Here is a 16,514-nt window from a genome sequence, read left to right on the forward strand (position 1 = left end):
CAACAAATGGGTGAAGGAAATAAACAGACACTTGACATCAGATGTACAAGCAATCAGCAGATATATGAAAAAATGTTCAACATCTCTAGTAATAAGAGAAATGCAAATCAAAACTTCCCTAGGATTTTATCTTGCCCTAATTAGAATGGCGATTATCAAGAACACAAGCAACAATAGGTGTTGGCGAGGATGTGGGGAAAAAGGTACACTCATACATTGCTGGTGGGGCTGCAAATTAGTGCAGCCACTCTGGAAAGCAGTGTGGAGATTCCTTAGAAAATTTGGAATGGAACCACCATTTGACCCAGCTATCCCACTCCTTGGCCTATACCCAAAGGTCTTAAAATCAGCATACTACAGAGATACAGCCACATCAATGTTCATAGCTGCTCAATTCACAATAGCCAGATTGTGGAACCAACCTAGACGTCCTTCAATTGATGAGTGGATAAAGAAACTGTGGTATATATATACAATGCAATATTACTCAGCCATAATGAATGATAAAATTATGGCATTTGCAGGCAAATGGATGAAATTGGAGAATATCATGCTAAGTGAGATAAGCCAATCTCAACCAAAGGTCGAATTAGATAGCTAATAAGTGGATGAGGACACATAATGGGGGAGGGAGGGGTTAGTTTTAGGGTTAGAGTTAGGGTTAGGGAGGGGTGCAAGAATGGAGGAAGGAAGGACTGTATAGAGGGAAAAGAGGTGTGGGAGGGGTGGGGGGAAGGGAAAAAATAACAGAATGAATCAAACAGCATTACCCTATGTAAATCTATGATTACACAAATGGTATGCCTTTATGCCATGTACAGAGAAACAACATGTATCCCATTTGTTTACAGTAAAAAAATTAAAAAAGTGATATGAATAGGAAAAAAGATTTCAAATAATTTATTTTGCAGACATCATGATTCTGTATGTAGATATCCCAAAAACTCAACTGGTGACCTCCTAGAACTCGTGAAGATATTCAGCAAAGTAGTGGGATACAAAATTAATACCCATAACTCAATCAAAATTCTGTACATCAATAATGAATCAGCTAAAATAGAAATAGGGAAAACTACCCCATTCACATTAGCCTCAAAACCAAAACTACTTCAGAATCAAATTATTAAAGAGGTGAAGTATCTCTACAATGAAAACCAGCAAAGAGAGCTGGTTATTAAATTAAAAAAATATGTTTTTTTATTTATATATACTTATATATGTAATACAATAAACACAAAAGCAAATGGAACAGAATCGAAGACACAGCGATAAACTTCACATAAATATACTAAACTCATATTAGACAAAGTTGTTAAAAGTAATAAATGGAGAAAAGATAGCATTTGCAATAAACAATGCTGGGAAAACTGGAAATCCATATGTAATAGAATGAAAGGTAATTCTTATTTTTAACCCTCCACAAAAGTCAACACTAAATAGATCAAAGACCTAGAAATCTTACCAGAACCACAGCACCTTCTAGAAGAGCAGATAGACCCAGAATTCCAACACATTGGTACAGGAAATGATTTCCTGAACAAGACCCTAAAATTAAAAGAAAATAATAATAATACTAAATTGGATGGGATCAAACTAAATACTTTCACAGCAAATGAAAAATAAAGACAGAACCTACAGAATAGGAGAAGAATTTTCCTACATGCATATGTTGTCAATTTCTAGGATTCAAATAGCTTAACACACATATGCAAGAAAAAAAAAAGAAAGAAAAGAAAGAAAAACATCAATAAACGGGCAAAAGAATTTAACAGACCATTCTCAAAGAGTAAATAGAAATGATCAACAAATATTTGAACACAAGTTCAACATCTCTAAATATTACAGAAATACAATTTAAAACTGCCCTGAAATTCCATCTCAGTCCAGTCAGTATGGCATGTATCAACAATAAAATGAATGCATGTTCCTGAGAATGTGGGGAAAACAGAATTTCTTACACATTGTTGGTGGGACTGCACATTGTTGCTACCCCTCTGGAAAGCTATATGGATATTCTTCAAGGAATGGATCCACCATTTAACCCAGTGAAATCACTCTTCAATATTTACCCAAAAGACATTAAAATCAGCATACTAGAGTGACAGTGCTAAATTAGTATTTAGAGCAGCAAAATTTAAAATATCTAGGTTATGAAACCAACCTAAGTGCTCTTCAACAAATGAATAGATAAAGAAATTAGGGCATATACACACAATGCATTTTTATTCAAACATAAAAAAAGAATGACTCCATGAAGTTTGCCAGTAATTGGATGGATTTGAAGAATATTATACTATGTGAAATAAACCAATTCTGTATCCAAAGGTTGAATATTTTGCTGATATGCGAAATCTAAACCACATAAAACATGTGAGGGTAAGAAAAGTTCATAAGATTAAACAATGGTAAAAAAAGAAGGGGAAGAAGAATAGAAAACAGTAGAATAAATCTAATATAGTTTTCCTATCTATACTTACAAAAATACCTAAATGAGTTCTACCATCGTGCCCACCCAAAAGACAATTGTTATTTTAATTAGAATAAGATATATCCAATGTTTTTATGAGTTCATGAAAATGGTTTCTACTGTCATGTAGAACTAAAAAGAACCAATAAAATTAAATAAAAATGACAATGTTTGAAGGGCTAGATGTTTATCCTGTTATAAACACAATACAATGTAAACACGTATCAAAGCTTTATTGCATAATTGTGTACAATTTTTATTTTATATATTAAAATAAGTTTAAATTTGAAAAACAAAGCATAAAATATCCAAATGGGATTGTTGTTGCTATTTGATATTTTAATAACATACATAAATACCATAAAATATTTGAACTCCAATTCATTAGTAAATTTTTTTTTAAGCAGTCAACCTCATTGCCTTTGAAGAGTTTCTCTAATTCTACTGGTTCTGGAATAACTAGAGAAGTTGATACATTTTTAGAAAACTGTTCCATCACAGAACTGTTGAATCAGATTCTTCATATCTGTAAATTGCTGGTTCATGGTTGTGCGATTATATCTGAGGATTCCCTTTATTAATTGCCATGACTCTCTCCTCTGAGGGATACATACAATTTAGTTCATGATATATAAAATTACAAAATCTATATTCTTGTGTTGATGCCTGAGTTTTATATTTTATTCCATAAAAGAAAAATTATCATACTCCTTTTAGACTTATGTTTGGTTTCCTTCAGAGGTATATGAGTATCACTGTATAAAATTATATTAATAAATAAAGTCATCACCTCCATAGGAGTCTACTCTCATTTCAACTTCTGTTAAATTAAAAACTCTGTGAATGATCAAGTATTCAGTGTACTATTTATTTAACTATTATTTCAGGATCTGTTGACATTCAGAGATGTGGCCATTGATTTCACTGAAGAGGAGTGGGAATGCCTTCAGCCATCTCAACAAAACTTATATAGAGATGTGATGTTAGAGAATTACAAAAACTTGATCTTCCTGAGTAAGCATAACTTCCCTTCATAATTTTTAATTAATTATGATTATTTAATTTTCTTCCCTTGCAGAATAGCTTCTGGGGACATCTCTATCAGAATATGCTTCATATTTGTAGTTTTAAGAAATAAAAGGACATTTTTGGTACAGATAAAATGTTAAAGACATTCCTTTTCATCTTTAATCTCTTTTTTTCTTGGGAGGTTATATATCTTTCTTTAGCAAAGTACTGAGAGTATTTCAGTGATATAAAATATTGTGGCCTGACATAGCAGAAGACACGGTTGAGAGGCCCAAAGATCAAGGAGGATTTCAAACTTCAAAATGTTGATGGAACAACAGAAAAGATTTTTCAGAAGCTTAGGTTGATTTCTCCTGTTGTCATTGAACATGTACTGCCCTATGTTTATCATGTTTTCAAATTTTTTAAAATCTTCTGTTTGTCTTCAGTGATGACCCAGTTCATTTAAATTAACCAACAAACTCCCCTTTGCCAGTGAATGTCAGCATAATCTAAAAGATCTTCTTTATTTGTGCATCTCCACGTGGTATGTGCACATTGTTGGAGAATAATATCCTAAATCTGTTTAACATTATTTATATATTTATTCATTAAAATTACCTTATACATGCTCTTTGTAAATACTTGTAAAGAATTTTCTGTGAAATGAAAGTCAAGATTCACAATAAATGCTTTTTTTGTTCCATAGTGATAGTTGCAATTTGTAGTTATATGAAACTAATTGTAAATAATATATCTATTGTTATATATAAGTTATTGGTTAAATTTTCCCTTTTCCTTTAATTTCAGAGGGTAGGTTTCATGTTGTAGAATAGGTTTCCTCCCTTCATGTATTAGTGTTTTATTTTTGGCTATAGATTATGAATATATGGCAATTTCTATTACTTCAGAAGTTAGTATAATATTAAAATTAATATATGCATGATTTTTATTTCTATTGCCAAATAATTATGTGCTTTACCTTGTTTCTATAAATAGTACACCTTTTAAAATGAGTTTTATATTTTATTTATATTGTTTTTTATCCTGCCTAATTACATAGTAATTCATATTTTTCATAGTTAATGTAATAGGGATAGATTCCAGGGGTAATCTATTATTGAGCTACACCCCAACCCCTTTCTACCTCATGAAGTTATTGAGGATGGCCTTGAGATTATAAATTTCCTACCTTAGAATTACACTAATAATTCTGGATTTTATGCATGACCTTTATCTATACATTCATAAATTTGTTTGTATTTATAGGATAAAGATCATAGCATTTTAAATTTAGCTTTCAAACATTTTAAAATTGTTTTTATTTTTATGTTTTTAAAATTTTAATTGTGATTAAAACCACAAAACAGTGCTTGATCTTCCCAACATATCACATCACATATGCTGTTCAGCAATGTTAATTCAAGTTGTGATGTAATATATCTGTAGAAGGTTTACATCTCAAAAGTTAATAAATCAGTTCCCATGTAAACAAGCACTCATATCTGTCTCTCATCAATATTGTCCTTCTCATTTCTGTTCAGGTGGATTTTTTGTTTGTTCATTTTTTTTGTTTTTTGGTGTCTTATACCAGTAGAGTTCTGCTAAATTTTCCTTTGTGATAGTGACATATTTCAGTTATCACAATGTACTGAGGATTTATCCTGATTATAGATTTTGCAAAAATGTATTACATTTTTACTTGAAAATATATCATTTAGTTTCTATATTCCAAAATCCTACATTCACTCATTTCAAGGGATATTTGTTTTGTTTCCCCCAGTAGCTCTGCTGAATAATACCATAACAAACATTGGTATTCAAGTGTCTTATTTGCTATATATGCACGAACTTATAAGTCAGAATTCACTGTCCTTCTGTCTTAATTTTTGTCACTATTGTCAATCGAATATTGTATTGTTTAATATTTTTAAATTATGAAATAATTTTCTCCCAATTTTGTTTTTATTTTGAATATTTTTGATATATCCATAAAACTTTGAGATTCCATAAAATTTCTAGGATAAGTTGTTTACTGTCTCTGCAAAAAATAACAGAGATTTACATGGAATCTCCAGATATTTTGAGGAGTACAAAGGTCTTTTAATTTAATCTTTACATTCTGGAAAATGATCATATTCATCCCTCTTTAATCAATTGCCACATATGTGTGGATTTTTGAATATCCTTTCCACTTTTTGATTTTTACCTTATTCTATTATGATCACAAAATAATTTTAATACTTACATACTTATTAACCTTTAGTCTTTTACATTCCTATTGGTTGACTCAATTTAATATTTCATATGCTATTGAGAAAAATTAGTATATCAGTCAAATATTTTTAAATTATTTTCAAAGTCTTCTGTTTTTCGATTACCATTTTCATTGTCTTCCTTACAGCAAGTATGGATTGATTTCTCCTAGTATTAAAGTGTTGCTATTTCTTTATTTAATTTGTCAATCTTAACTTTTTATTTCTTGGATGTTTGATGTGAGTTGAAATTATATCTATACCTATTACAGTATTCTAGGGAAAGTTTTTTTTATTTTCATATAATATTCTACTTGCCTCTTTTCAAAGTTTTTTGTTAAATTTAAAATATATTTTATCTCATGTAACTTCTTTCTTTAAACTGTTTCCTATATCATAATTTGACCATGCAAGCTTTCTTTTGACCACATTTTTATGTAACACTCTTGGAATTTTTTGCTTTTATTCTACATGTTTTCTTAGATATATAGTTCCAAGTTGAATGCATGTATTTGCATTTCTTTTAGATTTATTATTTTTCTTTTTTAAATTTTAATTAGTTCTTTTTATACATAAAATATAAAGTTATACTTGGAGTATAACTACCCATGTTTGCAGTTGCATACAATGTGGATACACATATGAACATAGAAAAGTTATGTCTGCTTCAGTCTATTGCCTTTCTTATACACCTTTCCACTTCCTCTTTTTAATTCCACTTTATTTAATTCAATTAAGATTTATTCTACAGTCCCCCACATTATTATGTGTTAGCCTCAAATATCAGACAGAACATACAGGTTTTTTAATTTTTATTTTACTACCTCTACATTTAAAATTCACCAGGCACTTCTAAACATCTAGACAGACTAGAGGTTTCAATTGAAACTCAATTTGTCCACTGTGTATGTTCAGTCTTGAAGGAAGTGCACACATTTAACAATAGTTCTAATTTAAAGATGTCTTTAAAATATGAGCATTCTTGTCCTTTACCAACCCAGTCTCCTGTAATACTCCAATTTTAAGAAGAAATTTCTTCCTAAAAATTTTCACAAAACATACAAAATTTTGTTTTCTGATTCTACTTTTGTCATACAATGGCAACCTCTTTAAAATCTAAAGAAGGCACATGTAGACCAGGACTCATTTTTTCTTTATATACACTATATAAAGACAATAAAGAACAAAACCCATACATATAGTTACAATAGTTACTTTTGCCTCATTGTAAGCACACTGCCATGGTGCTCCAGAGAAACAGCATGCAATGCATTTTACTCAACAGGGATTTTGGTTATTATCCTCCACAAAATATTTCATAGAATTTTTTAAGTTAATTTAAAAACGTTTTTTGTTTAACTCCTTCTACTTTTAAAATTAGTGTATCTAAAATGTTGATCTTTAAAAAAAAACATTCTCAAATATATTTACAGGAATGAGGAGTAAAATGCCCATACCAAGAAATGTTATAATATGAAAAATGTCTTTTACACATAATCAATCTTGCCCAGGATCCTCTCTTCTGAAGCTTAAAGTCTTCTTCATGTCCTCTTACCCCTGAATAAATGTGGACAATGTCACTCCTAGAGATGGTTTAAGAATTCCTTTCAAAATCACTCCCAGAGGGCATTTCTGACTTTTAAAAACAAATGAGTATTTATGTAACATTATATTCTAACTGCAACATATATCAGTACCCTCTTTAAAATTTAGAATGTGAAGTTGTAGCAAAAGTTTTAATAGGTTTGGGGGCAAGTTGAGAGCAACTTTTTCATAATATATACACAAGTCTTCTGCAAATGCTGAGTAAATCTTCCTGAAGGGTGTTGGGCCTTTCCAATAGATGATATAGTTTGTTACCCTGCAGTTTCTCCTTTTGGGAGAATAACCCACAACTATCCAAAGGTGTTCACTGTTTCACCCATCATGCTCCACAGCTTCACTCACCTTCTGGGATGGATAAGATTTTTGTTTACCTTCTCAGGACAAGGTGTCATCAAATGAAGCCTGCACATAGTGGACACAGATGGTCCTAGTCTTTGCTAATTGGAAAAACTTTATGTCATCAATTTGTCCCCCTTCTCAACTCATCACTTTTGGTTGCCTACAATTATTCTTGAAATACCATGCCCCCACCACCCAATGGTGCCATTTTTTTCAGCACAAGTCTTGACCAGGATGGACAGTATTGGGCCAGGAGATTTAACACCCAAGGATTCCTGGGTCTGAGGTTATAAAGTTCAATGAAACTATCAGGTCATGCAGGCATAGATCCCAATCTTTCACAACCTAGGCCAAACCATGGGCAGTCACAACAGGAGATCTGGGACTCTGCAGGACAGAGACTGAACTTTCCTTTGGCCTGCATCTTACCCAGCAGCCTGGGGATTGAGGGCCACAGATGACACAAAAGATGCTCCATTTCTTTCTACTCATTCTCTGCCAGAACTAACATGGCAGTTCCTTCTTTTAGATTTAATATTGTTAGGCAAGTTTTTTTATTTGTTTATAATAATGCATTAATAATCAAATACAATTTGAAAAATGAAGAACTCACTACTCTTATTTTGTAAGTTATTTTCTATATTTCTTATATTTTTCTAATTTGCTCAATGGTTTAATGTAAGATTCATTGCTTTTCATAGTGGCATGCTTTGATTTTTCTCACACTTCCCTTTATATGTTTTTATTGTCACTTCCCTTTATATATTATACAGGTTTTTAATTTTTCACAGGATCTCACTAAGTTGCTAAGACTGGTTTTGAAATTAAGGTCCTCTTTACTCATCTTCCACTATGATGCTAGTATTACCAGTTTACACACAATTCCTGCCTCTCTCAGACATTTTTTCTTAAGAATGTCTTCACATACGGAATTTCTCCTTATTTGTGTTAACAATTTTTCCTCTGAATTTGACTCACCAAACTTCCTTGTAATTGTTATTCAGCATTCTTTGGGTAATTAATAACTCTCACTTATCTAGTGTTTCATTCCTAATATTTTGGTTCATTACTTTAATTTAGACCTGATTTACTTTGTCTTTATGTCCTGTACTATTTTTAATTGATTTTTCCATAAAAACACAGTCAACAGTAAATTATAGACTCATTTGGGAAGTCAGTATAAAAGATATTAAATAAATAAAAAAGTCAAGTACAGTTTCAAACTACATATTTGAGGCCATGCAAAAGGATTTCAAGTTTGAGACAAGTCACTGAAATTTAGAAACAATGGGTCCCAAAAATTTTAAAATGACTGTTTCATAGTTCTTTGGTATAGCACCCTTGGCCTTAATCCCAAGCATCACATGTATAAAAAATAAAAAAGTAGAATTACTTCATGATCCAGAAATATCAGTCTAAATATATATCCATAGGAGATTAAATCAGAATGCTGAAGACATAAACTCAGTATTGTGTTCAGTGCAAAAAGCATGGCTCTCAATATTCAATTTATAAAATAAACTTATGTGCCCACCAATGATTGTATGATTAAAACCTTGGTATTTGTATGCTATTACTATTTTGCTATAAAACAAGATATAATGTCATTTAAAGTGATATAAGATTAATATGCAGGATTTTCCATTATGTGAAATACAGTAGATACAAAAAGTCATTTTCAGGAGCATCTGATTCACAAGTGAAAGATATTCAGAGTGTAATTGTGGTCTCCAGGTACTATGTTTTGTGAAGTGGTTTTATATTGTTACTTAGAGTCTACAAATTTTTATTTCAATGGGCAAAATGTGATAAAGAGTTTTGCTGTACCACGTGGTGACTGTTATATAATATGTTCTTGATAAATACTAATGGAATAAATGTAATATTTGTAAGCACAAAACTGATAATTATACAAAATGATACTTGTATTACTAATATTACATGTGTCATTTTACCTTGTATAAATACATTAAAATACAATGGTAAATATACAAAATTGAATTTGTTAAAAAATCAGCAAATAACATGAATATCAAAAAAAATTTTATTAGTCTTGATTTCCATGTGTTGGCTTCATCCATGTAATATTGACATAGGCTCTGCAAGGCTTTTATTGCCTCTTGAACATTTTTTTTTTTTTTTGCAAAATCTTCTAAACATGTATATGTTTTTCTCATTAAATTATTTTTTATATTTTTTCTTAAGATTCCCTACCCTCTTTAAACTTGTTGAATATCAGTTGTTTTAGTATCCAAAGGCTACCTGTTACATCCAGATCTCTGTGTCTTGGGAAAAAGAAGCCAGTTTTCACACACTCTTCAAAAAAAGTCAGAAATGTTTGTGTATGTTTTATATTTTGTTTATTTTACTGAGAGTGATGGGAGCTTGTAGATTTTTTTTTCTAATTGCCCAATGCTACATTAGACAGGAGGAAATACTATAGTAGATAAAGGATAAATTCCTTGCCTGTACTATATCACTATTCCTAGTAATGTACTCATCTTGAATACAGTGCTTTCTACAATAATTTGGGTAATTTTAACAGCATAATTGTATATGAACATTTTTATGTAAATTATGTTTCTGTAGTAATGATGGCCTTGGATTTACTAATCTGCTACACTTCTGATGTTCTGATATTGATAACATTGCTATAATTTTCTGTTATGCATCCATAATATATTTATCCATGTCTACTAAGTAATTTTTATAAAATTTTCATTCTTTTCAGCAATGACTTATCAGGATACCCAAGAATTTTCACTAGACCAGGGCATAAGACATATGTTTAAAAAAGTGATTAATGGAAAATATGGAAATTGTGACCTTGACAATTTACAACAGAGGACAATATGGAAAACTTTAAGTGAGAGTGAACAACACAAATCATATTATCAGAAATCAGACCTAATTCAATGGCAGAGAATTTATACTGGAGAGAAGCCCTACAAATGTATAGCATATGACAAAAGTTTAAATGCAAAATCATACCTTATTTGCCATCAGAGTGTTCATATGAGAGAGAAATCTTACCAATGTAAAGAATGTGGCCAAGATTTTAATTGGAGGTCCCACCTTACTCAGCACCAGAGAATTCATACTGGAGACAAGCCCTATGAATGTAAAGAATGTGGCAAAGCTTTAAATAATAAATCAAACCTTATTCACCATCAGGTGTTTCATACTGGAGAGAAGCCCTATGAATGTAAAGAATGTGACAAAGTTTTTAATAAGAGATCACACCTTACTCAACACCAGAGAATTCATACTGGAGAGAAGCCATACATTTGTAAAGAATGTGGCAAAGCTTTTAATCAGAGATCACACATTACTCAACACCAGAGAATTCATACAGGAGAGAAGCCATACAAATGTAAAGAATGTGGCAAAGCTTTTATTGCAAAATCAAGCCTTATTCATCACCAAAGAATTCATACTGGAGAGAAGCCATACATTTGTAAAGAATGTGGCAAAGCTTTTAATCAGAAATCAAGCCTCATTCACCACCAAAGAATTCATACTGGAGAGAAGCCCTATGACTGCAAAGAATGTGGCAAAGCTTTTAATCAGAAATCAAGCCTCATTCGCCACCAGAGAATTCATACTGAAGAGAAGCCGTACATTTGTAAAGAATGTGGCAAAACTTTTAATCATAAATCAAACCTTATTCGCCATCAGATAATTCATACTGGAGAGAAGCGATATGAATGTAAAGAATGTGGCAAAGCTTTTAATCAGAAATCAAGCCTCATTCGCCACCAGAGAATTCATACTGAAGAGAAGCCGTACATTTGTAAAGAATGTGGCAAAACTTTTAATCATAAATCAAACCTTATTCGCCATCAGATAATTCATACTGGAGAGAAGCCCTATGAATGTAAAGAATGTGGCAAAGCTTTTAATCATAAATCAAACCTTATTCGCCATCAGGTAATTCATGCTGGGGAGAAGCCATAAAAAATGTCAATAATGTTGTAAAGCTTTTATTGCAAAATCAAGCCTTATTCACCACCAGAGAATTCATACTGGAGAGAAGCCCTATGAATGTAAAGAATGTGACAAAGCTTTAAATCTTAACTCAAGCCTTATTTGACATCAAATAATTCATATGGGAGAGAAACCCTACCTAGTAAAGAATGTGGCAAAGCTTTTAATCAGAAATCACACCTTACTCAACACCAGAGAATTCATACTGGACAGAAGCTGGTAGAGTACTGCTTTATCTAAGGTTAATATTGTAAAGATTTTCTCCCATTCCATAGGTCCTCTGTTCATGTTATTAATTGTTTCCCTTACTGAGATTTTTGTTTTGAGTCCATCCCATTTATTGTTTCTTGATTCTTACAAGTTTTGTTAATGAGGCCAGTTTCTAAGCTAACATGGTGTAAACTTGGTCAAACTTTTTAATCTATTAAGTGAAGGTCTCTGTTGTAGTGCCTACATCTTTAATCCCCTTTGAGTTGTTTTTTCCACAGGGTTAGAGATAGAGCTTTGATTTCATTTTGCTACGTATGAATTTCCATTTTTTTCAGCACCATTTGTTTAATAGGCTATCTCTTTTCAATGTGTTTTTGGTGCATTTGTTTAGTATGAGATAAACCTATTTATTTGGGTTTGTATCTGTGTCTTCTGTACCATTATACTACATGTCTATTTTGTTGCCAATACCATGCCATTTTTGTTATGATTACTCTGTAGATCTGCATTGTGAGCCCACTGCTTCATTCTTCTTGGTAAGGATTACCTTTGCTATTCTGGATCTCTTGTTTCCAAATGAATTTCAAGATTGCTTTTTGTACTTCTGTGAAGAAAGTCATTTGGATTTTAGTAGGAATTGTATTAAATCTGTAACAGTTTTGGTAGTATGGCCATTTTGACAATATTCATTCTGCCTATCCAAGTGCATGAGAGATCTTTTCATTTTCTATGAATTACCTCAATTTTCTTATTTAGAATTGTGAATTTTCTCTTGTAGAGGTCTTTCCTCTTTTTTATTAGGTTGATTCTCAATATATAATATTTTGCAACTATTGTGAATGTTGATTCATCACTGATGTATAGAAATGCATTTATGAGTATCAATTTTATATCCTGTAATTTTTTTTCTTAATTTTGTTATTAGGTGGAGAAGTTTTCTCATGGAGTTTTTGTGTCTTTTGAATGTAGAATCATGTCTTTGGCAAATAGTGATATGCTTAATTTTTATTTACTATTTATGTCTTTTTAATTTCTTTCATCTGTCCAATTACTGTGGCTTGAGTTTCAAGGACTATGTCAAATAGAAATATTAAAAGAGGGCATTTATATCTTCTTCTAAATTATATGGGTAAGGCTTAATTTTTGATGTATCTAGAATTATTTTATCCTTTGCCTTAGCATAGATGGCTTTTATCCTGTTGAGGTATGTTCCTACTATTCCTAGATTTTCTAGTGTTTTAAACAGAAATGGATGCTTTGTTTTGTCAAATGAATTATTTACATGTTTTGAGATGATCACATATTTCTCTTCTTTATATCTACTGATGTGATGAATTATGTTTATTGATATCCATATGATGAACTAACTTTGAATATCTGGGATAAACCCAATTGAATTGTGGTGCACCATTTTTTTGTTATAATTACTTTTTTATAGTTTTGCAGATGGCATTTTAATTTAATCCACAGAAATGGGGTACATCTTTTCATTCCTATGATTGTGCACAATGTAGATTCATACCATTTGTGTAATTATACATGTACATAGGGTAATGATGTCTGTCTCATTCCACAATTTTTCATACACCCCTCCTCCCTCTTATTTTTATTTATACAATCTAAATTTCCTCTATTCTTCTTTCACTCCCCAACTCCATACCAACATTATATATCATCATCCACTTATCAGGGAATATATTTCGGCATTTTATTTTTGGAATTGGCATATTTAACTTAGTATAATATTATTCAATGCCATTCATTTATTTGCAAATGCCATGATTTTATTCTTTATGCCTGAATAATATTTTATTGTGTATATATACCAGAGTTTCTTTATCCATTCACCTGTCAAAGGGTATCTAGGTTGGTTCCACAACCAACATCTGTAGTTATTATAGAAATGCAAATTAATACAACTCTAATATTACATCTTTCTCCAATTATAATGGGTATTATCAAGAACACAAGCAATAATAGATATTGGCATGGATATAGGGAAATAGACACACTTTTATATTGCTGGTGGAGTTGCAAATTGGTGCAGCCAGTCTGGAAAGCAGTGTGGAGATTCTTTAGAAAACTTGGAATGGACTCACCCTTTGACCCACTTATCCCACTCCTCAGATTATACACAAGAAACTAAAATTAGCATAGTACAGTAACAGCCACGTCAATGTTTATAGCAGCACCATATTTTTAATGTGTTTTTGTGATTTGACAGAATTTTTTAAAGAGTTTTTGGGTCTAGTTCATCAGGGATATTGATCTGAAGTTTCATTCCTTGATGTGTAATAGTCTGGTTTTTGTATTAACATTATACTAGTCTCACAGAATGAATTAGGAAGAGTTCTCTTCTTTTCTATTTCATAGTATAATTTGAGGAGTATTGGCATTAATTCTTTTTTGAAGGCCTTGTGGAACTCAGCTGAGAATTGGTCTCTAGTACCTGGCTTCTCTTGTTTGGTAGACTTTTGATAGTGTCTTCAATTTTATTGCTTATAATTGGTCACTTTACATTGTGCATATTCTCTTGATTCAGATTGGATAGTTTATATGTCTTTTGAAATTTGTCAACATCTTGAAGATTTTCTATTTCTTTGAAGTACAAATTTTCAAAATAATTTCTTACTTTCTTCTGTATTTAAGTAGTGTCCATATGATATTTTCTTATTCATCAAGAATTTTAGTAATTTGAGTTTTCTCTCTCTTTCATTTCAATAGACTAGCTAAGGATTTATCAATTTAATTTCTTTTCTACAAGAACAAAGTTTCAACTTTCTCATTTTTAAAAATTGTTTCCATTGTTTTAATTTCATTGATTTCAAATCTAGTTTTAATTGTTTCCTGTCTTTTACTAGTTTTAGTGTTCATTTGTTCTTTTTTTCCTAGGACTTTGAGATGTAAAGTTAGGATATTTGGTTTTTGTCCTTTAATTCTTTTAGTGAATGAGCTCAATGCAATGAACTTTTCTTTTAATACTTTCTTTGTAATGTCCCAGATAATTTGACATGTTCTATAGGTGTTGTCACTTACGTCTAAGTACATTTTTTATTCCCCCCCATCTCTACTATTGTCCATTTGTCATTCAGTAGCATGTTATTTAGTCTCCAGGTCTTCAACTACCTTTTATTTTTATTTTATAATTCATTTCTAGTTTTATTCTATTATGATCTCATTGAATGTAGGGTAATATTTCTCTTTTTTGTATTGGTTAATTGTGACTTTGTAGCATAATATATGGTTTGTTTTAGAAAAGGATTTATGTGCAGTTGAGAAGGTTGAGAAGATAGTGTATTTTCTTGATGATGGATGAAATATTTTATATATGTATTTTAAGTCTAAATTATTGATTGCATTATTTAATACTATAGTTTCTTTGCTTAGTTTTTTTTTTTTTTTTTGGAAGATCTATTCAGTGGAGATAAAGGTGTGTTAAAATAAGCCAGTATTACTGTTTTGTAGTATTTTATTCTTGAAACTGAAAAGGGTTTGTTCAATGTAGGTAGATGCTCCATTTTGGGGGACATATATATTTACGATTGTTATGCCTTCTTAATGTATGATTTACTTAGCAGTATGAATGTCCTTCTTTATCCCTTCTAACTTTGACTTGAAGTTCACTTTGTCTGGTATGAGGATGGAAACTCCAACTTCTTTATAAAGTACATGTAAATGATGTGTTTTTTCCCAACACTTCACCTTCAGTCTTTGAGTGTCTTTGAGTGCTGCATTAAAAAAGCAGCTGAAATTCAAATTGGTTTTCCCCTGTATGTAATTTGATTTCTTTCACTCACAACTTTTAAAGTTCTATCTTTAATCTGTATGTCACTCATTCTTATGTTGCTTATGTTCTGTTGTAATTTTGTACTCTTGTGGTTCTGTAAGTCTGTTGTATTTGATTTTCCATACCATTCTTTAGATTTGGAAAACTTTCTATTAGGTCATTGAAAACATTGTGCATTTCTTAGATTTTTATCTCCACTTCTTTGTCTATTCTGATAAATCTTAAATTTGCTTTTTATGTTATCCCATATTTCTTGTGAGTTCTGTTCATGGTTTCTTCCATCTTCTCTGTGTGATTGACTTTGTTTTCAAGGGTATAAATTTTGTTTTTGTTGGAGGTTCTGTCTTCCAAGTTGTCTAGGCTGTTGGTGATGCTTTCTGTTGAGTTTGTAATTTGGTTTATTGATTCCTTCATTTCACAAATTTCTACTTGGTATTTTTTCACAATTTCTAATTTTTTATTGAAGTGATCTTTCATTTCATGTATTATTTCTTGGATTGATCCTTATACTATACTTCACATCATAGGGCAATTCGACTATATACACTCTAAACCCCGTTTCTGGCATCTCTTCTAAAGTGTTATCAATTGGTTCAACATATATTGTGCAGCGTGCTGACTCAGGTGACTGTCCTGTGCTTTTCACAGAATCCCACTTTGTGTAGTGAAAGCCTCAGTAACCAAGGTTATTAAAAGAACTGCACATTTTATTAGACATTATTAGGAGGTATAATAAATTCTGTCTCACAGGCAGTGTTAGACCAGGTCATGGGCACTGCCTGGCAGTATGTGGAAGAGTAAGTTTGAGCCTGTATCATTCACTGATGCAGTTGGAGTGATTGAGGTCTTCAGCATC

The 16,514-nt window shown here is 31.3% G+C and overlaps 1 protein-coding gene across 1 annotated transcript; it reads left to right on the forward strand.

Annotated features, from left to right (window-relative positions):
- The first annotated feature begins 8,154 nt into the window (after nucleotides 1–8,154).
- Nucleotides 8,155–11,925, forward strand: LOC306652737 (uncharacterized protein). The gene is made up of 2 exons (XM_079125473.1): nucleotides 8,155–8,299; nucleotides 10,406–11,925. The coding sequence occupies exons 1-2, from the start codon at nucleotides 8,275–8,277 to the stop codon at nucleotides 11,629–11,631; spliced, it is 1,251 nt and encodes a 416-aa protein (XP_078981599.1). The 5' UTR covers nucleotides 8,155–8,274; the 3' UTR covers nucleotides 11,632–11,925.
- Nucleotides 11,926–16,514: the final 4,589 nt, after the last annotated feature.

The sequence above is a fragment of the Sciurus vulgaris genome, assembly GCF_902686455.1.
Source record: "Sciurus vulgaris genome assembly, contig: HiC_scaffold_562_arrow_ctg1, whole genome shotgun sequence".
Lineage (NCBI taxonomy): Eukaryota > Metazoa > Chordata > Mammalia > Rodentia > Sciuridae > Sciurus > Sciurus vulgaris.